This window comes from Protopterus annectens, chromosome 4.part0 (assembly GCF_019279795.1).
Source record: "Protopterus annectens isolate FY-2018-M chromosome 4.part0, PAN1.0, whole genome shotgun sequence".
NCBI lineage: Eukaryota > Metazoa > Chordata > Ceratodontiformes > Protopteridae > Protopterus > Protopterus annectens.
The window spans coordinates 605488038-605512618 of record NC_056733.1 but is presented as its reverse complement, the minus strand read 5'-3'; the positions used below and the strand labels follow the sequence as shown (position 1 = coordinate 605512618).

At 42.6% G+C, this 24581-nt stretch overlaps 1 protein-coding gene across 1 annotated transcript in view; it reads left to right on the top strand.

Annotated features, from left to right (window-relative positions):
• DNAH10 (dynein axonemal heavy chain 10) overlaps positions 1–24581 on the top strand; it is a 5879077-nt gene that overhangs the window by 4087488 nt on the left and 1767008 nt on the right. Inside the window, exon 55 of the mRNA XM_044069759.1 lies at positions 913–993. Within this exon, the coding sequence (XP_043925694.1) occupies positions 913–993 (81 nt within the window). The remainder of the gene's footprint in view (positions 1–912; positions 994–24581) is intronic.

Below are 24581 nucleotides of genomic sequence, written 5' to 3'. Positions count from 1 at the left end.
CCTTTGCTGACCACCTAAAAAAACTCCAGCTATACTCTGTCGCATATCGTCTACTCAGAGGCGATCTCTGCTTAACATACAAGGCCATGTCGAACCCAGAGCTGTTGGACATACTACACTTAAAGAAATCCCAATCCCTCAGAACCACATGCTCCAGGGATCTAAACCTTGTCATCACAATAAAAAAAAAACATGCTGGAGGGATAGGTTCCTGACCCAGAGAGTCCCCAGACTCTGGAATAGACTGCCCATACAAGTCAAGCAGAGCACCTCTTTGGCCCTCTTCAAAAGGAACCTTGACAATTGGATGGGAGAAAGGAAATTCACCATGGGGATCACGTCAGTTGCCCTGCTAGACAGGGGTCCAGGGAAGTAAATAGTGTGGGAAGAAATAACCAGGGAATTGTTATGAATAGGCTTGTATAGGCCCTAAGGCCGATAGCCCAGTACCAACCTATGAATAATCTTATTGACTTGAAAAGGATTCAGATATCCAGTATTATAGTGATTGCATTAAGACAGCTTTACTTTCTTCACTCACCTGTAAATGTAGATGGCTCTGAAACCAGGCCAGACAGCAACTATGCAGGAAGGGAGAAAGGATTTTGTGAGTAGAACGTTGGCATCAAAAATAAGACTTTTCAGTCACGTAAACTAGAACCTCTGAATTTATGCGTATTGATTTTGGATTGGTAAATGACATCTGTGGATCTCTGCTTTTAACAAATATAGTTTACTGCACTTTGGATGTATATAGAAGTTTGCAATCATGCCAGTAATGATTTTTTTTTGTTGTTTTCTTGTTCTGAACTAGATAAAAATGATAGTTAAATAATTGATATAATGTGTGCAACCTTTTCTCTTTAATGTTTTTGATCTTATTAATCAAAGCACGTTTTGAAATATTTTCAGGTCTCGTAAACAATACTGGAATTGATTGGTTCTTACCTTGGCCCCCTCAAGCTTTGTATGCAGTTGCTCAGTCCTTCTTAGGTATGTAAGCCACAAAGTAAATTTGTTCAATAAAAACAATATAACCTGTGCAAAAAGAAAATCATTTATGTTCATTGTTTGGCAGAACTGATTAACACAAGTTGTTTTAACTGGAAGCATTAGGTCCTTTTGTGTATAAAGAAGTCTGATGTTGAAATCATATAAGTAGATTTTTCAGTGGTGGTCTGGCTATTACTGCCTAGGTGATCGACCTCCTTAACTTATCTTTCCTTGCTGTTGAATATGCAATATTGGCAATGTTGTTCACTGAACAGCAAGAAATGTGCTTGTGGTTAACAAAACTGTAGTATTTTTCCCTAGTGAGGTCTTTACATGTTTTTGTTTTATTTGCTTTGTGACATCTAGAAATATTTGCCAGATGTTTTTGTTTGCTGATTTCATAGTCTGTTGCAACTGACAGCAATATTTAAAATGCCGTTAACCCAACTGATTCTTTATCAGACAAATGTCTGTTTATTTTCTAGTCACTGAATGTTTGTATTTCTTGTTTTTCATCCAGCAGCCCTATGATTAAGTACAGAAACAACCATCTAAAAATCTACATTAGAAACATATCTTGTTTTGAGCTTAGTTTTTCAGCATTTCTTAGCCACTAGCTGTTTGTCTCCCTGTGAGATGAACAAGGAAGGGTAATGTTCCATATCAACTTTCTTGAAGTTTGGTCTTATTCAAAGCCTTCTTTCTTCTTGAGCTTCAGATCATTTGCAGTTTTATCAACTTTCTGGGCAGTCTCTGATATTGTAAGATGTTCTTCGTAAAGATCACTGCTGCTGTAGTATTAACTGTATTGGTTATATTCTGCTAAGGATATAACAGCTGGCCAGATTCAAAACATTCAAGGAACCTTCCACTTGTCCAAATCATTAGTCATCTTTTTTTAAAACACACATTTATTGAATTATCACTTATAACATAGACAATTTTACATTTATACAAAACTAATCAAACTGTATTAACAAATTAACATTAACAAACAATATACTTCCCATATATTACTATATATCTTATAACCTAAGCGACATTACATAAATTATTCAGTTCCTGCCCCCCCTTTTTAAACAAGAAACGTCTTTATTAAACCATCACTTACGACTTAAGCAATTATTAATTTATATAAATGAAAAACAATCCACACCGACACAATCCTAGTTAAACCATTAGTCATCTTGAGTCATGCTGACTAAAAAGAGAGGTTTGGGCACCAAGCCCTTCAGAGCTTTCCTGCAGCAAAAAAGTACTCCTCTTGCAGGATTTCAAGGATCGATATTTGGCTAACAGCTCCCATTTTGGGTCAGATAAATCCTCTTTGAGGAAAACAACTTTAACTTTTACTTTTTATGCCAGAAATTGTACTTTGTCTGTGAAAAAGTAATTTTATAGCTAGGAAAAAGTGTTTTGAATGGCTGTTACATGACTTTTTTAAATGAGTGTCATTTTTTTTTTACTTTTATGAATAAAAGTTGATTAATTTAAAACTACTTTTTCTGAAGTAAAAGTTGTTTTATGTTACATTTGGAGCTGGTCAAAGTGTTGTTAGGTATTTTGGGGAAAAAAGTTACTTTTTTACTACTTAACTGTTTTTCTGATCATTTTTCTCAGGCTTACCTGAGAATCAAGCATCTTTTTTGGGGGGTCTATATTAGAACACTGAACATTCAAAATGTTGAATGTTCTAATATCAAACCCTACCAATCCAAAATACCAAACAACGAACGTTCAGAACAGCAAACTTTTTCCTAGGGAAAAAAATTTGCTGTTCCAAAACACATACACACAACACAAGCACACCAAACAAACAGCAATCCACACACACACACACACACACACACACACACACACACACACACACACCTAAAATCTTACACCTAACCCTACACTAAACTATGCAAACACACCACTAACTATCCACTTACCTTAACCCAAACCCTAACCCTAAGGTCCATCACTATCGCACACTTACCTCACCCGCGCCCTAACCCTAACTCACCTAACCTGCCCTAACCCTCATGTCCACACAATCACACACATACCTAACCCACGCCCTAACTCTAGCTCACCTAACCTGCCCTAACCCTCATGTCCACACAATCGCACACATACCTAACCCGCACTCAATCACACACTTACCTGAACCCGACACGTAACTTTCTAACAGAGCGCTGAAAATACAGAAGCAAAAGAAATGGACAACCAAATTATTTCCCTAGGAAAGAATTCGGTTTTCTGCTTCTTCGATATTGGGTTGATATTAGAACACTCGACATTTTAAATGTTTGGTGTTCTAATATAGACCCTTTTTTGGCTTAACCATAGAACAGCCTTCAGTTTCCTCAGTTCTTCCTTCTTTTAACCTCAGAAAAGAAGAAAATTAATAAAGAGTCTTTGTTACCACAGCAAGCTGCTAAAGTTCCTAAGCCACAGAGAGGTGACTGCTGTGGCCATTGCTGGTTCCTCATACCATTCATCTTTTTAATTGGCTTTCTCTGGTAAAGTCCCTATATCCACCATGCACCAAGGGTTAGATCTGCCATCTGTAGCTGTTGGGCTGCTCTCAGTGGGCAATGGAGAGCCACTCTTGTTGGTCCTGTGCGAAGGAGCAAAGAATTCATCTTTGCCTAGCCAACCTGCTATGCCTATCCCTAGAGATTTTTTTTCTGACCAAAGTCTTTTCTGCTTCTTCAGAAATTACTGACAAAAAGAATTAAAAAGGTAGACATATATCTTTTCCTGTGTCAGTCACTTTGGAGAGGATATATTGGGCTTAGCTAGGGTTTAGTTCAGGTTCGTGATCCTTTCAGTTCATTTGATTCTGGTAAGAGAAAAAAAGGAGTTTTCATTTTCTGAAAAGGTTCATAAATTTGAACCACAGAATGATTATGACTGGACAGATTCTATTTTGTACTTTTAGGTTTCTGATTCAGATTCTAAGGGGAGCATGGCTTCTGCCAATCCCTTTGAAGGATTCTCTTTTTATGAAACTATTTCCAGAATAAACAGTTGTCTCATTTGTAACATAATGACATTCCAAAGTCCCTAAAAAGTATTATGATTTACTGCAACTGGATTTTCATGAACTTACTCCAATTCTTCCTGCCCTTTCATTGTTGGAGGATGTGATTTTCACAGTCTGTAACTTGCCTGACAGCCACCCTTCACAGCTTGTTACCTCTCATTCTCCATTCAAATTTTTTGGTGACTTTAGATTTAAAAGAAGCATATCACCATATTCTTAAAGATCCAGATGTCAAACATTTCTTAAGATTTTCTGTGTCTGGATCGCACTATCAATTCTCTAAGTTATTCTTTAGTCTAACCAGTGCTCCAAGGATATTCACAAAGTGTTTACGTCTAGTGATAGCCTATTGCAGACAGCAAGGTATTACATTTTTTCTTACTTAGATGACTTGCTTATCTTTGCATAGTATTTTTCTAAATATCAGAAATTTCTCACCTGGATGAAAGATCTCCAATATAGACAGGGGTTCCAAGAGAACATACAAAAGTCTTGTTTGACACAGAGGATTGATCTGAAGTTGTCCTTTTCATTCTTCCTTAATGAATGCATTACATATCCGATCCTCAGATCAAACTAGGTTGCATACTATAGATTTTGGATCCAACTCTCAAACTTCTCCCTCTACCCATAATGCCCTAGTCCATTCTCAATACCTCAGATCTCATTTGTCGCTGTTGTGCTAAGATGTAGAGTCCTTCTCTTGAGCATTCTCAATACCTCAGATCTCATTTATCGCTGTTGTGCTCAGATGTAGAGTCCTTCTCTTGAGCATTTTTGTCAAGATTTTCATAAGTGAAGTTAACTTTATTCTCTTAAATTCCACTCCTTTTTTACTACAACCTCTCTTTAGCTTTTGGGTTTTGTTTCTGCTTTAGAGTTTTACTACATTTTATTGTAGTATATTCCCATTTTACCATAGTTGGCAATCCTCTTTCTATACCCTTCTGTTTTTTCTACCCTCAGTTACAACAACTGCTCTTTATGTGCTGTTTTTAACACAAGAGCATTAGCTGTTGGACCCAACAAACTCATATTGAAGGGTCTGTTTAAGCCCCCAGTAAATCCTCTAAAACTCCTTCAGAGCATAGAAAGTGTTCCCCATCAAAGTGCCCCAGGACTTCCTTGGAACCACATCCAAAAGTGGCAGAAATATTGGATATAACTTCCTCGGACTCAAAGGTATATACTTCTGATCAAAAATCATCGGATCTTAAAGTTTTGGATCTGATCATTATTTCAGCAAGCCCCACAGCTCAGGTTTTGGATCCCGAGTCCTCGGATCCGAAACCTAATATGTCATATACTCAAAGAGCTTGCTTCCCTGAGTTCATTTTGGATCCAGTCTTCCCTAGGCTCCATTACCCCTTTATGCAAACTCTTAAAAAGCACTCTAGGCCCCAGTTTGCCACATCCTCTAGGTCCTCCAGAAGTCTTCCCAAAGGGGATGTAGATAGGATGATGCAAAAATTCCTCAGAGCACAGATCCAGATGGGGGTCATTTCAGCTCCATCCCCTAGTGGATCCATGAGTCTTCAGGCCACTACTCATACAGTGCTATCTCCTCCAATTGGCTCTTCAGTTTCAGAGCCCCAGAATCTGACAGCTCTGAGAGGTCCAGAGTTGGCTCCGAAGAGAATCAGTTCCTTGACTCAACAGCAACCATAACCAGTCCCACTCTTATTCCTTTGGGTTGGAATGGGTCCCAGAGCTAAAATGTCTGCATCAGATCCATGGGGCCGGGATCTGCTCTGATGTTATTGGATCCATCCCTGCCCTGTGGAGCCTCAGAGGTTCTCTCCTCCAGGCATGAATCCGGTCGGAGTCATGCTCTACCCATACTGGAAATCTTGGTTCCGGTACAGGTGGCCACTGCTTCTCTGCATCTGTCTACCTTTGAGGTTGTAGAAAGGGCTTTTTTCTTTCTAGTGATCCAGTCTCTTATCCCTCAGCTCCACCTCTTATTCCCTCTTTGGTTCCAAGCTCTGATTCTATCAGGCCTATTCTACAGGGATAGCCAGTTTCACCTAGTTTCCAGTTAGTCTCCATAGAGGCATAATTCCTGTCTTCTGATACCTCCCTTGAATATCCCCCAAAGGAGATCCTTCGGAAGAGGACATGCAAAAGGAGCTACATAGATTCTGCTTTAGAATCTCTCACTGAATATACTGATTTTAAGAAAGCAGAAGGGTCACCACCTGATGATGTCTCCTTTAGAGAAATATTAGATATCCTTAGGCAAAAAGGTGATCGGTCTTCTGATAATCCTTCTCCATTGGAATAAGTATTTTTGGAAGGTTTTGGTTCTGGCCCATCTCCATCTTGGGTGACCACCCCCAAACTCACTGATTTAGTCTCTCACCATGCATGGAAGGAGACAGAATCTATTGAGCCTATACCACAGTGACCTGATAAATTCCTGGCTCCCCTAAAGATGGAGCAAAGGAGTCCCTGTAGATGCTATGGTGGTGGCAGTGGCCACTAAAAAAGAGCTAGCAGAACAGAGCTCATCTGTCCACCCACCAAACAGAGAGTCTAGAGCACAGGACAGATTTGGAAAGTGAGTCTTTGCCTCAGCGACATTCTCCTTGAAGTCTCTTAACTATTTGGCACATTTTACAAGGCTGCAGAGAGATTTGACCAAAGAAATGTCAAATTCTCTCTCTAAGTCCATGTCTGCAGAGGATTTTAAAAGATCATCTTCTCAGCTGGCCACTCGTTTATCAATTTCCAACGTGTCCATGCGGTTGATCTCTCATGCAGCTGAAAGTACCTCACTGGCTGCCGATTCAGACATTGCCATAAGGAGACATGCCTGTATGCGATATGCAATTTTGTAGAGCCTTTCAAGACATCTTTTATCAATGCTCTCTTTGATGGCGCTTGTTTGTTTGGCCGATCTGTGAAAGAAACACTTATCCACAGAGAACAAGAAGGAAAGACTCTGTTTGCCATGAGAATCAAGTTTCTACCACTCAAAGAAAATTCTCTAGAAATAAGAGAGGTGGTAATAAAATGGTGTTTTTGCGAGTCTCAGGGACCCTTCCAAGATTTGCATGGAGACAACACCTTCAGAGGCAGAGGAGGCAGTTCTAATGGTACACATCACCTTAGAGGCATAGGAGGTCAGCAAAATCAGGATTCCCATGATTCTTTTCCCGATAAACCATATCAATGCACCTGAAGTGCTGCTCGACTGCTCACCTTTGGAGGCAGTTGGGAGATGATTGTCCTTGCACCCAGATGCCTGGGCTACTATAACAAAAGATACCTGGGTACTAAAAATAATATCCAGAGGTTACTCCATACCATCCCCCCCCCCAAACTATAAGAGAATAAAGCTTCCTTCCTTATGTTCCACCCAATCAGAGGAAGGCACCAGCCTTAGGAATTCAAAAGCTCCTAGACAAAAGAGTCATCAAGGAGGTCACATCAAACCAAATAGTATTCAAAGCTTACTCACGCTTTTTTTAGTGCCCTAAAAGCAAGGAGAACTGAGACCAATTTTTGATCTGAGAAATTGAATTAGTACGTAAAAAAGTCAAAGTTCCGAATGGTTACAGTCCAGTTCATTCTGCCATGTCTTTGCAAGGATGATTGGATGTTCTCTATAGATCTTCAGGATGTGTGCTATCATATCAGAATAAACAGGCACCTTATGCTTTAGGCTGGGAGCCATTCTTTACCAATTCAGAGCCCTGCCTGTTAGACTCACCACATCACCCAGGGTGTTCACCAAATGTATGGCAGTGGTGGCAGCTCGCTTAAGACTAAATGGATTCCAAGTATTTCTATATCTAGCCAACTGGCTCCTCACTGCCCCTTCTATGCATCTCCTTCAACAATCCAGTGACTATTGAGTTGTCATTCACTGGGAATAACAATCAATCACTCCAAGTCAGACTGACACCAGTACAGTGCCTGGAGTTTATTGGTACACATCTGTATACGACAACGCAAATTGCCTCCTTATCAACTCATCACATAGACACATTCAGATCTAAGGTACATCAGATTATATCCCATTCATCTCCTCCAACCAGATTCATTCTGCAAAAGTTGGGGTCTGTGGCAGCAGCAATAGTACTACTTCCTTAGCACATTACTATATGCATATTCTTCAATGGACTCTAGCTGTTCAGTGGTCTATTCTCTGACAACCCCTATCTTTTCAAGTCAAACCTACACTGATTTGCAAACAGCATATTCATTGGTGGATCCATTCAGATGGCATTCATCTAGGCTGACCCTTTGTTTTACCACTTCCACTGGCTCTGGTGACTACGGAAGACTCCCAATTGTGGTGGGGGAGGCATTACTTGGGAAGGATGGTCTGAGTCACATGGCCCCCCCAAGAGACCAGTTCACTTATGAATGTCCTAGAGATGAAAGCAGTCCTGTTAAGATTGCAGGCATTTCAAAATGCTCTTCCTCTATGGACTATTGCAATTCAGACCGATAGCATGTCTGTAGTCTGGTACATCAACAAACAAGGGAGAACCTGGTCTTACCCTTTCTGCAGAGAGGCTGTAAGAGTGCGTCAATGAGTAATCTCCACCAACCATTTTCAAGTTGCAGCACACATTCTGAGGAAAGCCAGCATACTAGCAGGCAAGCTAAGCAGGTCCATTTTAATGCCTCATGAGTGGTCTCTTAAACAGTCTGTGGCAGAGGAAATTTTCAAATGTTGGGGCCAACTATGCTGCAACCTCTTTGCATCTCCCCACTACAAGTGCAGCAGGTATTTTGCGCTGATCCCCCCTCAGGGGAAATCACTGAGGGATGCTCAAGTCCACATTTGGCCATCTGGTCTCCTTTATGCTTATCTCCCAGTTTCTTTGATCCCCAAATTCTTGCAGAAACAATACAGTTGAAGAGCTCAGTCATCCTTCTTGCCCCCTACTGGCCTCGACAGGTGTGGTTCCCCTTCCTTTGGTTTCATCTTTTCTATCCTTCCTGGATACTGGACCCAACTCCATATCTCCTTTCACATCCATCAGGGATGAGTCATCCCAATATCCCACTTTTCAAGTCTCGCACCACTGGGCTGGAACTCACAGGGGAGTGCTGTCTGTATTGCAATTTGTAGGGAATTCCTTTTTACCAAAGGGAATAATAATGCATTTTTTGCATTTAGTTTTCGACCATGGCTTTGGCACCAGTCATTTGTTTGTGTTAGTCCTTCTTGTAATACATTGACATCATTGGGGGACTCAGTGATTGTTCCCAGTTTGCAATCATCAGTGAACTTGGTAATCCAGAGGCCGTCTATTTTGGTGTGGACTTCTGAGAAATAGATGACAAATAGTAAAGGGCCCAGCACAGACCCCTGTGGTACTCCACTGGTGACAAATATACTGGTGGAGGTGGTGTCACCAGTTTTGACAGTGTGTGGAATATACTGGTGTAGGTGGAGTCACCAGTTTTGATAGAGTGTAGTCTGTCGGTGAGCTGACTGGCTACCCATCTAGTAATGTAAGGGTTAATCCCCAGCTGGGAAAGTTTCTCAATGATGCCAGAGTTAGGGATTGTGTTGAAAGCCTTGGCAAGGTCAAGATACACTGTGTGCACTATCTTACCTTCGTCCATGGCTTTGGTGACATTCTCAAAGAAGTCTACCAGATTTAATAAGCATGATCTATCCTTAATGAAGCCAAACTGGGTTGGTTCCAGTGTTCTGAAGTTGCCTGTGTCCTTGTTGATAAGGTCCATGATAATTCTTTCCATGGCCTTACATATATGGCTGGTTAGAATTATGGGTTTGTAGTTCCCATGGTCAGTTGATGGTCCTTCTTTGTGCAGTGGAATTACTGTTGCTGTTCTCCATTCTGCAGGAGCATAGCCAGTTCTCAAGCTGTGATTAAAAAGAATGCCAAGTGGGCCCACTAGGTCTTGTTTTAGATTGTTTAGTAAACACCCCGGGATATTAACTGGTTCCATTGAGGCCATGTTTTTGGCTTTGTCGTGTGCAGAAATGACCTGTTCTCTAGAGATATTAGACAGAGGGCTGGTGTTAGGTATGCTTTGGGATATGACAGATGGGAATAAGAGGATGAAGTTTGCACTGAATCTGTCAGCTAGCTGGTTGGCGATATCTTCTGGTGTAGCATGAGTGATCCCATCTACAACCAGTTTGGCACATAGCTGGGCATTCCATTTTACACTTTGGACGTAGTTAAAGAATGCCTTATGATTATCCTTGTCTAGGGATGCAATTTTAGTTTCATAATTTGCTTTAGAAGATTTACAAGATTTCTTATTTTCTTGTTTAAGCTTAGGACAGAACTCTTCTTCAGCAGAGTTATATCCCTCTTGCTTTTGGGCAATAGTTTCTTCCACTTATTATATAATATGTTTATACTTGAAGTCCACCATGGTGGCTTATGTTTATGGGAAGACCTGGTTTTGATCCAGTCAGGTACAACAGAGTTTATGCACTAGTTTAAGTGTTTGTACAGGGCATTTGCATTCACTTCTGCATAGTGATCATTGATGTCTGCAATTGTGGGTGGTATGAAGCTTTTTATACCATCACTTAATAGGCTGTAGTTAGCTTTGGTAAAGTTTTTATAATTTTTGTTCCTACCAGAGTGTCAGTTCCAGCAGTTACTTCAAATGAGACTGATTTGTGGTCTGGCCTAACCAGGGAGGGCATCACACATGGGGAAGTACAGTGGCTGTCCCCCCAATGTTGGTGAGTACTATGTCCAGAACATTAGAGCCCCTCTGCAGACTATCTGTTTCAGAGCATTTGTGTTAACAAAGTCCAGGAATCTCTGGGTGAGCATGTTTTTATTCATGTATCTTCAGCAGTCTATGGAAGGATAATTGAAATCTCACATGATCAGGGTGTTGGGCTGTATGGTGAGGGATTGCTTTGAATCAAGTAGGCGGTGTGCTTATCCTGGTTCATGGTGAGGGATCTATAGCAATGATGTAATATGGTACTTTCCCAGTAGTCAACTGGAAATGGAGTACTTCGAGACAGTCATGCTGTTTGACCAGTCTCGGAGTGTATTTAGTTTTAATGAAGATAGATACACCTCCACCTTTGGTTCGTTCATGCTCATTTTGAGGTCTGAGCATGTGGAAGGCATTGTAGCCTTGCTTAGCCGGGGTGCTCTCAGCGGCCTTGAACCATGTCTCAGTAACTGCACAGACGTCAGCTTCCTACAAGGTGAGGAGTGCTTCCTGGGGGTGGAGTTTCATGCTTAATCTCCTAGCATTAAGCAGCACAACCCTGAGTTTGTCTCAATTAGATTTTGTTACATTGGAAAATTTGTTGTTTTGACATTTCCTAAAAACAGCACTCTAGAGTAAGCAAGGGCATTTGCCTGTATCCGAAGGCCTGGGGAGGACAGGTGCAGACCGTCTCTAGCAAAGCGGCGAGGTCTGTCTGCCATATTTATTTATTTATTTGTCGTTTGTTAACTGGGTTGGTCAAGCTGAGCCAAAGGCCCATTTTCAGTGGGGACCCAAGGATAAAAGCTCCAAACCATTTACAAACATTGACATGTATGTATGTATATATGACATGTCCCAGGCTGACAGATACTGGATCCCACTGGACTGACCCCAGAAGCTAAGCCAATTGTTGAAGTCAGTCATTTTTTTGTTTATATTGTGACATCGTCCTAGGTGAGGGGAAGGCTACTGCTTAGGGCTAGGGACATACCTGTATGGGACACATAACCAGAGAGTTCCAGCATGTCTTTTTTTCATATAGTCCAGAGAGGTACATCTCAAGTTATTCACTCCAATATGGCCTGTGACAGAGTCATAATGGTGCTTGTTATTGAGTGACTTCAGTGCATGCGTGATTTGTTGGATCTTGGCACCTGATAGGCAGTTGACAGTGACCTTCTCCTTGTCCAGTCTGGTGAGGGGGACATCTGTGGATCTCATAGATCATAGGAGGTTACTAGGCTAATGGCCCTAGGGCCCTGACAAGCCTAGCCAAGTTCAACCTTTGTTCCCTAAAGAGCCTATAGATGTGTATGTTAAAAGCCAATTTAAATTAGCGCTGACTATCCCTATCCAAGAGGGACACAGGTGATACCCCTGGGGTGAATTTGTGGTTTCCCATCCAGTTGTCCAAGTTATGCTTAAATAGGGTCAAAGAGGGGCTCTGTTTAACTTGAATTGGAAATTTGTTCCAGAGGAGTAATAACCTCTGTGAGATATATTTGTCTCTATTGATGTCATATGGTAGGTTAAGGTCCATACAGTGAGTGAATCGTGCAACATTTGACTTAGGAATATGTAGCATTTCCATTAAAGCAGGATCAGTGGTTGCTCTTACAAACAAGACACTGGTCATCTATGAGTAGTCTATATGATACAGAGTATAGTGACAGAGATTTCAGTGTAAGACATGTGCTGAAGACCCTGAATTTTCTTTGTGAGAAACCTTTGGTTTCTCTCCAGTTGTTGCAGGTGCCTAGTAAGGTACATACCAAAAGGAGCATTGTACTCTATTATTGGCATGATGAGGGAAGCATACACAGGGGTTATAACCTTTTTTGATCTGGAAGCTATGCTGCTACTTGTGAGGTGAAAAATGCAGAAGGTCTTCCTTACCACTGTAGAGACATGATGATCAAAGGTAAGGTTGCTTACAACCTGTGTGCCCAGATCTCTCACCACTGATTTGGAACTTAGGGTGTTGTAATTAATATGATAATCTGCAGGGACATCGCCCATGCTGAAGGAGATGATAATGCATTTTTTTGCATTGAGTTTAAGTCCATGACTTTGGCACCAGTCATTGGTTAGCGTAAGTCCTTCTTGTAGAATGCTGACATCATTTGGAGACTCAATGACGGCACCCAGTTTGTAGTCATCTGCAAACTTTGTCAGTCACAGACCTTTTGTTTTTGCCTGTACTTCCAAGAATTAGATTCCAGAAAGTAAGGGCCCCAACACCAATGCCTGTGGAACACTACTGGTAACAGTTCTGCTGGTGGAGGTGGAATCCCCTATTTTGACTGTGTGTTCTGTCGATGAGCCAGTTAGCAACTCACCTAACAATATATGGATTGATCCCCAGCTGGGTGAGATTTTCAATGATGCCTGAGTGGATAATTGTGTTAAAGGCCTTGGCTAAGTCTAGGTAGGCCGTATGCACAGATTTGACTTTGTCCAGGGCCTTGGTGACAGTTTCAAAGAAGTCCACCAAGTTTAACAAACGCAATCTCCCCTTAACAAAACTAAACTGGGTCAGGTCAAGTGTTTTATAGGTCTCCTACATCTTTGTTGATAAGGTCCATGATGATTCTCTACATGGCCTTTCAGATAAAACTGGTTAGGCTAATGGGCCTATAGCTCTCCAGGTCAGTAGATGCACCCCCTTTGTGCATAGGATATGGAGTTGACTATGACCAAGACACTTGATGGGTTTTGCCTTAGGGGCTTATTTGTTGAGACACATGTGTGTGTTGATATGTGTAGTGGTTTCTTTTTACTTTGTGGTGAGTGTGGGTGGTGTGTGTTTGGGAGGTCTCCGTTCTTTCTGTACACTTTTAGTGAGTACCTCCATGTATGTGAGTTTATATGTCATGACCTTATTTTGTGTGAGAAGTGAGGTTTGCATGGGAGGTTAAGCGTGTGTGCTGCCAACCTGTTTGATGTCTAGTTTGTTTTTACGTGAAAGAATTAACTCCAGTTCCATAGTGTATTTTTATCTCTCACATAGGGTATTAGTTTGCTTTATGAGTAAATGGTTGTCAGTATATATGAAGCAGTTGCTACATTGTCTTAAGATGCCCATATCAGTCAAGCTGACAGAAGAAATGGTGGGAAGCTGCCCATCCATTGTGGTAGGATTTTTCTGAATGTGGTCTTTGGGAAGGAAACAGGCTAGCTGTAGTTAGGACTTTGGCTTAACTAGTGGGTAGTGGTTGTGGATGATAAGTGTGAAAATGCTGCTTAGAGCACAACTGAGTTGCCCTTTGCTCAGCAGGGAAGCTTTGGGGGGTTTCTACTGGAAGGTCTCTAGGGAAAAATAATGTTCCCAGGTGTTTGCATCTATACAGAGCACTGCTAAACCCCATTGCACAGTGCACAACAATGAGCAAGTGTGAGGCTTATATACAGGCAAATTTAAACAACTACAAAGGGGAAAGCCCCAGACTGAGCCTTTTTTCAGCAATCCCCAACTCAGATGGGTCATGAGCTATACACCTCTGCCACAAGGGTGCATGGAGGCCTTCTTAATGTAAGATGGTTGGTTTAAGAGGACACTGATACCAAAGAGTCTAGATTCAGCAGGTCTGGATCTAGTCTATGATATATAAGCCAGTGAAACACAATTTCAAAGTGGAGAGTAAAGAGCAGTCACAAACAGCTAAAATGAAGCAATAATTTAGTTAAATACAGTTATCAAAGTGCAGCGCTGGCTCAAAATATACTTATTTTTCAGTGGATGCCTTAGATTTCAGTGCAGATGCACTCCAGACCTCTGACTGAAGTTGTTAAACGTTGAGCAACTCTGATAAACTGAGCGCGATCCCATGCAAATACAAAGATTATATATAGGTGAACAGTTTTTAACACAACAACCAATGAGAAAGCCCCAAATTGAGCCTTTCTCCAGCAACCCTTAACTCATATGGGTCCTGAGCTGCACACGTCTGCCACAAGGGAGCAGGGAGGTCCTGTTAATGTAAGGTGGCTGGTTTTAAGAACACAGTGATACCAAACAGTCTAGATTCAGCAGGTCAGAATCTAGCCTATGCTGTATAACACACACAAAAAAAAAATTCTAGATGAGAAGTGGTAGGGGACATTTACTTAAGGGTCAAAATGAGAGTGTTTAGTTGTATACTATTAAATGACCTTCAGTGATACCACCCTCTGCACAAACTGGCAGCTCTTCGAGCAGCTATGAACAGTGGGTGACTGTGGAGAGCATTTCCTGTAGAGGATTTTAAACTGGAGAGGTTTGCTTATATGCAAGCACGGGGAGCTGCGTTTGCATGATGCACAAATGTGAGGCTTTTATACCAGCAGGATGAAAGACTTTTACAGAGTTAAACCCTCAGGCCAATCAGATAAATGCTTTACAACAGAAGTCAAAATTCCTGCAATATCAGGAATCCTTGGAAATAAGTTCACTAACCTGAATGTTCACTACACACAAAACCTTTGCAAAACTTAAAAATATTTTGGCAGAATCAGGAGAACTTTGGCAAACTCAGAACAGCTTTTTTGAAAGCCCACTATCATAAAATCCTATGTGGCTAAATGTAAGAGATTATCTGTTTGGTGTCTCAAGCATAATTGGGACACCTTTTCAGAGTGGGTCCCTTTAGTTCTTTCCTATTTTTGTGAATTGCTCAATGCTAGCTTAGCATATTTTTCTGTTAAAGTTCATTTGTCAGAAATTTCTTCCTGTCTACATTTGACCCCCTCCTTTGGCATCTGGTTTTGAGGTCAAGTATTTTTTTTAAAGGCATCCTTCATATCAGGCCTCCAAAATGGCATACTCCTCCTTCTCGGAACTTTTATTTTGTCCTTGAAAAACTCACTCGGGTTCCATTTGTCTGCTTCTTCTTCCTGTCTGCAGCACTGCACCTGGAAAGCTGTTTGTTAGTGATTCTTACATCAACTAAGAGAGTTTCTGAAATCCAGGCTTTTATTTCAGTTCCTCCCTTTTTGTTTTCTTCATAGGAACAGGATGTCTCTCTGCACTAATTTCCTCTTTTATGCTCAAGGTGGTTAATGATTTTTCTCTGAATCAATCTATACACCTTCCTTCATTTTCTTTCGCCCCTGTCTGTTAGTAAGAAGGTGCTTCACACCTTGGATTTACATATCAGCTTAAATATTATTTGGACAAAACAAAGGTCTGCAAAAAATTGATTTTTGTTTCTTTTAGCACCAGGACATTGGGTTTGGATGCTTCTAAGCAAACCATTTCCTCCTGGATTTCTAAGACTATTTTCTTTGCTATTCTTTTCATGGTAAGAAGCATTCTGCTTCAGTTCGTGCTCATTCTACTAGGACAGTTATGTCATTTGGAACTTTTTTTTTCAAGGGTCTGGGTCCAAGATCCTTTCTAGAAGCTGCTGCTCGATCCTCTCTTTTGAACATTATTAAGTTGAATGCTATTTCCTGAGCCAGGGTAGGCTTTGCCAAGGTCATCCTTCATGGGTTTGTGGAGGGCTGTTCCTTAACTTCCTCATCCCATAACTTACAATAGCTTTTGTAATCTCCCACATGTAAAGAATACTGCAACAGTGTTAGGGAATGACATAGTACAGTTGTGTAAGATCTTACCATAACAATAAATGCACTAATTTTCACTGTTGCAGTGTTTGGTCCCTCCTTTCTGCCCCCTTTCTTTCTTTCCTTTTTCTTGTTGCTAACACTCTTTTGGCTGGGGGTGCTTTTTTGCTCTTTCCCCCTGTGTTCTTTTTCTTGGATGGGCATGTACTTATTTTTCCTTGGGTTGCTCTAGTTCTACAGGGGCACTTCAGTTCTGAGAAATGATCTTATATCACCTTCATGCCCTGTGCTTTCATGATAAGTATAAGTCTGATGTACATCACTCCGATGATTTAAAGGCTTTGGTATGCTAGCCAGACATTAGGCTATCTTCGGCAGGATATTCCACATGTAAGGAATATTGCAATAGTGAAAAGTAAGATATCTACTGTCATGGTAAGGTCGTACACAACTGTACTTTGAAAGAGCTTTTCTTCCACATTAAAAAGTAGACCTGTACCTAGATTTAGTCCTGAGCTTTTCCACTCAGACTGCAGGCTCTGTGAGGTAATTTCTCAGAATATTTGGTCCCATGGCTTTAATGATTTTCATGATTCCTCTAGCAAGACTTAATATGGAAAAAATCCATCAATACCTAAAATCAGTATGGTCACAACATCAGTATTCACTGACATTCCAGATTTCCAGTTTTGGAGTTTGTGAAAAAGGAGATTCAGTAGTACAGAGACTGAATATATCAAAACCACAATCTGTCATTTTCCCCTTCCAGCTCCAGCACATTATGTCACAGCAGACACCTCAGAATTTGAATGGGGAGCAGTTTCTGTGGTCATAAAAGTGCAGGATCTTTGGGACAGAAAAGACAGGCCAAAACCCACAAATGTAAAAGCGCCACTGGTACTTAAAAACACCTCAGCTTTCTCAATCATCTAAGACCCCATGACCATTACATGTGTTTACAAATACAGTACAGGTAAACTGCGGGGGGTTCTTCCCTTCTGAGAAGACTAGTCATGGTAGCATGGGATATAACTTTGTTACTTAACCTTCAGAGCACAATTGTGTAGTAGACAAGCCAAACAGGACCAGAACAGGCTCTCATGAAAAGAAACTATATCTTGGGGTTTTCTAGGAATTGTTTCAGCTGTGGGGTATGGAGAAACATCTTGTAGAGATCATTTCACCACCAGTCACAGCAGTCAGTTGGCAAAATTCTGCTCCAGGACTACATGCAAGAAGACATGGAAAGTAGATGACTTTCCTTTTCCTTGGACAGAAAATTTCCTGTATGCTCTTCCACTCTTTCCACTAATATCCAGGGTCATTCTGAAGATTCAGAAGGACTACCCAAAGACCCTTATGGTGATTCCTTTTGGGCCCAGAAAACAGTGGACCTCCTTTGACCAGTGACGGTTACCATAAGCTTCCTCACAGAATGGACCTACAGACATGGAGTGTTTGATGCATCTTGACCACGAACAACTGCAACTAACTGACTGGATGATAGAACCTTACTACTTTTTAGGCACCTATTTCCTGAGGACATGGCAAGTTTTAAAGGAGCAAGGGAACCTGCTACCAGAAAATCATATATTAGCAAATGGAAACGATTTTCTAGTTGGTGCAAGAAGGGAAGTAGCACTCTTACAAGGTTAACATTTTTTCTCGTTATACATTATTTGTGTGAGTTGCTATCTTCTTGTCTATCTTACCTTCTCTAGCAAGGTTCATTTATTGGCCATTTCAGCATGTCTGCCCCTGGATCCCCCTCTTCCAATGCACTCTTGTTTAAAAATGGTTGTGAAAGAGATGTTACATACTAAGCCTCATAGAAAACAGGTGGCTCCTCTTTGCAGTCTTCAGTTTGTGTTGCATAAACTAACTCTTGCTACATTTGAGTCAGCTCATTAGGCTGATTTGAGGTTCTTAACATAGAAAACAGTGTTACTGATTATTCTGACCTCTGTAAGAAGAGTGTCTAAGTTACAAGCTCTTACGGTGAGTCAGCCTTAACTCATTTTCCACAATGATAGGGTTTACTGAAGAACTAAATCTTCATGTCATTCATGACATCCAAGTTTACTTTAAGCCAATATATCAGTCCTCCTGTATTCTTTCCATAACCTAAAAACAAGGGAGAAAGGATACTCCATACCTTGGATGGCTACAGACAACTCAAATATTTAAGAACTCTAATCGGGTGTTCATTTCTTGTGAAGGTAAGAAACATTATAACCTGTGACAAAGCAGAATATTTCTAAGCGGTTACCTTACGCTATTCCCTTTAGTTGTATGCATATAGCTTCACCCTGGCAACAAACGTATACAAAAAGAAGGAAGATGGAAGGAGAGAACAACTAGTGTGGCTTGTTGAAAAGGGTTGGATTCTAGAAGTAACTTGGTCCTCTGTGTATCTTTCGGCTTTTCCCAGTTAAGGGTCACCACCGTGGATCACTGGTTCGCAGATTGATTGGTAGTGGAGTTTTTATGGTGTCGAGTTGCCAGCCTGTCACCCAGCCTTCAGTGAAGGCACACACACACACACACGGACCTATCTGCATGACTCACTCAACTGCAGGGAGGACATGCAGGCTCCGCACAGAAGGTGTTCCAGCCAAGAATCTAACCGTAGAACCTCTTGCTATGAGGCAATAGCACTAACTGCTGCACCATCATGGCATAGAGCCAACTTGGTCCTTAGTGTGTACTTTCACAAAACAATATAGAATAGATGCCTTCTCCATGACTAGGACAGGCTTTGCTAGGACCATTCTCCAGGGACTCCTCCATCCTCATCATCCTTCCTCCTCCCAGTCAGTAGAAGCTATGGTAATCTACCCATATAGCTGAAGTTACTGCAGCAGTGATTTTTATGAAGATCATAGTACAGTTGTGCAAGTAAACTTACCATAACAGTAGACATTCAGATGATCACTGCTGCAGTAGCTCCTCTCTCTTTCTATCCTCCTCATTTTTGTATATCTTTATATATATATATATATATATATATTAATCTTATTGATACTATTTTATTGATACTTACTCTATGACAGTTAACCGTCTCCCACTACCCATTTTTCCATGCTTCTTACATGGTTGTTCCTTTCTACACATAAATATCCCATTCTATATTTTACATTTATATTTATTACCATGTTTAATTATCAAGAATGAATAATCATGTTATATATCAGTTTTTAGCTTTCAGTTTTAGTTAATAATGCACTTTTGCACAGAACATTCAATGTCTAATATTCATTTAGCTAGCATTCCGTTCCAGTTGCGTGTATGTTTTAAAAAACAAAATACTGCTTAATTTTGACTGGAACTGAATGAGCATAAGGCTTAATGGAAGTGTCTGAATGCACTTTACCTAATTTAATTGACTAATTATTTAATTATACAATTACATATATTAATTTTGGCGCCCTTTCACAGTGTTTTTATTATATAAACGGAAGTTTTAAATGTTTTTACATTGTCTGATGAAGCGTAGTAGTTGCTACGCAAAAGCACTCACATTTCAATAAACTTTCTTTTCGTTTGAATTACCTTTGGACTATTGTGAAATTTGTGTTGAAAATTGGTGCTGGATTATTTCATGCTGGTGAAACTGGACAATGTTAAGTTGTCAATCTCGCCTTCATTCTTGCTTGATGGGTTCGGAGCCGATCCTCGGCTTGCTAAGCTCGAGAGTCACTTTTACCAGCTCGAGGCAGCCCCATATCCCATGATGCAAGGCGGTAAGTACCCAGATCAGGAGGTCTTCTTTTTACCAGCTCCTGGTAAGTTGTTCACTTTTGTGATATTTAAGCCCCTTTTTAGTAAAAAACCTTTATTGATAGTTTTTAAGTTTATTTTGTACCTTTTCTGACAGAAATTCCCTGTCTCCGTTAATTTTTTTTGTTAGTCAATCTTTTCCCTATCCCACCCCCCCCCCTGTTAGGGTGTGTGTGTTGGTTTTTATAGAATACCTTTTGGTATTTTGTTTAAGTTAATTTTGACTGGTGTGTGTGTGTGTGTTTTTCAGCACCATGTCAAAGGAGAGGGTCTCAGGTTTTAAGAAGTGTGACTCGTGCTGTCAGAAGATGTCTCTGACAGACGGTCACACTTCTTGCCTGTATTGTCTGGGCCCTCTTCACCTGCAGGACTCCTGTGCTATTTGTCACTCCTTCAGCCAGAGAGTCCTGCAGGAGGCTGATTCTTAGGGGCCTTCTGGAGGGCTCTCTGGCTAAGTCGGCTCCACCAAAATCAGCAAAACCTTCCAAGGCCCAGGCTTCTGTATCTAAGCCTGCGGCCTCGGCTCGATGGCTATCGGTGCCGAATCTGTATTGACCACCGATGTCGGCTCCGATCGGTTCCGACACCCATGTGGCACAGGCATCGGTGTCGGCTCCGATCGGCTCTGACACCGTTACTTTGGTGGCTGTATCGGCTCCGGCTGGGGCCGATACATCGCTTCCTGTCGGCTCCGACAGGATCTATAGTATCGGCTCCCATGGCTCAATCCAGGAAGAGGTCGAGGTCTCCTTCCTTGGAGCGCTTCACCTCTTCTATCGGCGATCTTCAAGGTCATCCAGGTTGTCAGATCATGACCTAGAGAGAGTGGTCAGTAGATTACTCAAGTCACAGGTACTGGCCCAAATGTTACACAGTCCGTCTCAACAGGCGACTGTTGGTCCACACCCGTTACAGTTCCTCCTTCAACTCTACCCCAGAGCTTGGAGTTGGAGTCTTCGGGAATGGTTACTGCTACGGTTGGAGGGCGGATACCCCCTTCTGTTCCTTCAGCCTCTACTCTTATCTCCTCTTGAGACCTTCCTTAGAGGGATTCGTGGTCGGGCTTCCATGGTCTCCTCCGAGGGGTGAGTGGCATCGGACCCTTGTCCGAACCGCTCTTCCCTTGGAGCCTCGGCCTTGGTGAGCTCGGCTCCGACATCTGCCTCAGAGACTTCCCTTCGGTGGTCCCTGGGTTCCTAGCTCTTGAGCGGGTTCTCTCGGACCTGCCTGGGAGGGAGCATTCGAGTGATGAAGAGTGTACGAGCCACTGGTATCAGTGAGCAGTCTGTTCCCGTAGCTCCGCCCTCTATAGTGCCTGTTGACATCTGTGCCACTTCTCTTGCTACAGGACCCAGAGATCCTCCGCCTCAGGTTTCCCCATTGGGAATTTCCCCTCTTCGAGGATTCTCCTGATGTTTCGGGAGATCCTCCTAGGAAGAGGACTTGTAAGAGGAAGCATGTAGACTCCCCGAGTCTGTCACTTGGATACTGACTTTGATGAGTCAGAGGGATCCCTAGATCCCCTCTGAGGATGTCTCCTTCTCAGACATCCTAGAACTTCTGAAACAGAGGGAAACTGGCCCACCAACAATCCCTCTGAGGATGAGTCAGTATACCTAGAGGCGTTTGGATCTCGGCCCTCCACCTCCTGGGTGTCTCCGCCTTCGACCCCTTATGCAGGTGATTGCGGCGTGGGCAGCTCCTGACTCTGTAGAGCCAGTCCCTAGGAGGCCTTCAAAATTTATCACTGCCCAGTGACAAACAATTCCTTACTAAGGGTGTCGCTGATGCCATGGTGGTGGCTGCCACCAAAAGGAACTTGCAGATCCTTCCGTGCCCGTCCATCCTCCTAATAAGGACTCTAGGACCATGGATAGTGCAGTGGCGTATGTAAGCGGATGTTTTCCTCAGCGACCTTTGCGCTGAATTACCTATGTCACTTCACCAGACTCCAGAGGGATATCCTGAAGGAGCTGGGAGAAATAGTTCAGGATCCTACAGCTGCAGGGGCTCAAGAAAAATTGCTTCTCAGCTAGGAACCCTTAATTCCATTGCAAACTCCTCCATGCGGCTAATATCTTATGCTGCGGATGGGCACAGGTGTGGCTCTTAGGCGCCAAGCCTGGATGCGGCTATGTGATTTTTGGATCCCTTTAAGGCGTCCTTCACAAATTCTCCCTTTGATGGGTCAGCTTTGTTTGGCCCTCAGGTGAAGAAACCTTGACCAGGTGCGAGCAGGACGGCAAGACTCTTTCTGCTGTTGGAGTCCGTTTTCCACCCCTTCTAGGCCTTATCCCAAAGGACAGAAGGGTGGGAAGATGTGGTTCCGTAAATCCCAAGGAGTCACCCGGATTCACGTGGTCAGTTTACCCCTAGAGGCAGAGGGGTAACAATAACAGGCAGCTCTAGAGGCAGAGGGGTCCAAGAACCAGGGAAACAGGAGCCTCTCTCTGACAAGCCCTTTCAGCATCCCTGAGGTGTTGCCCGGCTGTCCCTCCTTGGAGGCAGTCAGGGAAGATTATCACTGTACCCAGAAGCCTGGCATTCCCTCACTCAAGACAGATGGGTACAGTCGATCATATCCAAGGGTTACATAATTCCTTTCGAGGAAAGTCCTTTCCCCTCAAATTCCCTTCCAGATGTACCACCGGTCTAAGGGACATTGCAGAGTCAGAAATCGCAAAACTACTGCAAAAGAGCCATTCAGCCAGTTACAATAGACCATTCAGAGCCGGAATCTACTCAAGGTTCTTTTGGTCCCCAAAAGACGGGAGACTGGAGACCAGTATTGGATCTCAGCAGACTCAACAAGTCTGTCAGGAAGACAAGATTCGAATGGTCACTCTTCAGTCAATTCTGCCCTTCTTACAGAAGGACAACTGGATGTGCTCAATAGATCTTCAGGATGCGTACTATCACATCAAAATTCACAGGCGCTCCAGGAGATTTCTCCGCCGGCTGGGGTCCAGTCATTTCAGTTCAGAGCCCTGCCCTTTGGTCTCACTACAGCCCCAGAGTGTTCACCAAATGCATGGCAGTGGTCACGGCTCACCTGAGGCGTCAAGGATTCCAGGTGTTTCCGTATCTCGACGACTGGCTCCTGTCAGCCACCACCAGGCATCAGCTTATACAAGCCAGGGATTACACAATAGACCTTTGTTCTCATTTGGGCATCTCAATCAACTTGAAAAGTCATCCTTATCGCCCTGCCAGTCTATTACCTTCATAGGCGCAAACTTAAACACTGTTCGGATGTCAGCTACCCTTACAGAACAAAGAGTTTCAGACATTCAGACTCATGTCAGGATCATTCTGGCCAGCAAGAAAATACAGGCCAGAATGGTTCTAAAGGTATTAGGTCTCATGGCTGCGGCCATTACTCTTCTTCCCCTGGCTCGATTCTACATGCGCCTTTTTCAGTGGATGCTGTTCACACAGTGGTCATACCAGCAACTTCCAATGCGTCACCAGATTCTGGTGACACAGACATGCAAAGAGCATCTTGCTTGGTGGATCACATCGTCTCAGGTTCACCAAGGCAGGTGCTTTGTACCTCCGTCCCCGATAGCCACTGTCACCACGGATGCCTCCCTGATCGGGTGTTGGGGTGATTATCAGGGCAGGTTGGTTCATGGGGCGTGGCAACCGTTCGAGTACCATCTGCACATAAATGTCCTGGAGATGAGAGCAGTGCTTTTAACGTTGCAAGCCCTCAACGACTTTCTTCCCGTAGGGACAATTGCAGTCCACACAGACAACATGTCTGTAGTTTGGTATATCAACAAACAGGGCGGAACCAAGTCCTACCCCTTGTGTCGAGAAGTGCTCAGACTTTGGCAATGGGCGATCTCCTCTCATCGGTTTCTGGTAGCAACGCATATCCCTGGGAAAACCAACATTATAGCGGACAGATTGAGCAGAGCTATCCTCATGCCTCACGAGTGGTCTCTCAAGCAATCTATAGCGGAAGAGATTTTCTGGAATGGGGTCGTCCATGTTGCGATCTTTTGCTACTCCCCAAAACAGCAAATGTCCAGACTTCTTCAGCCTCTTCCCTCTATCAGGCCATCCCCAGAGACGCTCTAACCCAGGATTGGCCCCAGGGACTTCTTTATGCCTTCCTCCATTTCCTCTGATCCCTCAGGTGATCCAGAAAGCTACCGTTTGAGAGCCAAATTGATTCTCATTGCCTTACTGGCCTCGACAAGTTTGGTTCCCGTTCCTCCATCATCACCTTTTGGTGCAGCCGTGGCATCTGGACCCAGTGCCAGATCTTCTGATTCACCAATCCGGTCAGCTGCGGTCAATCCCTTCTCTCAACCTCACAGCATGGTTGCTCCACTTCCTTCCTTAGCCAGGCTTCCTTTGATCTCTAACCCAGTTAGAGACATCATAGTAGCTTCACTAAAATCCTCTACCAGGAGGATTTACACAAGCAAATGGAAACGTTTCTCTTATTGGGCTAAGGCCCAAAATATTGATCCTTTTACTGCCCCTGTTCAGGCAGTTCTGGACTTCTTAGCAGAGATTTTTCATGCAGGCTCCT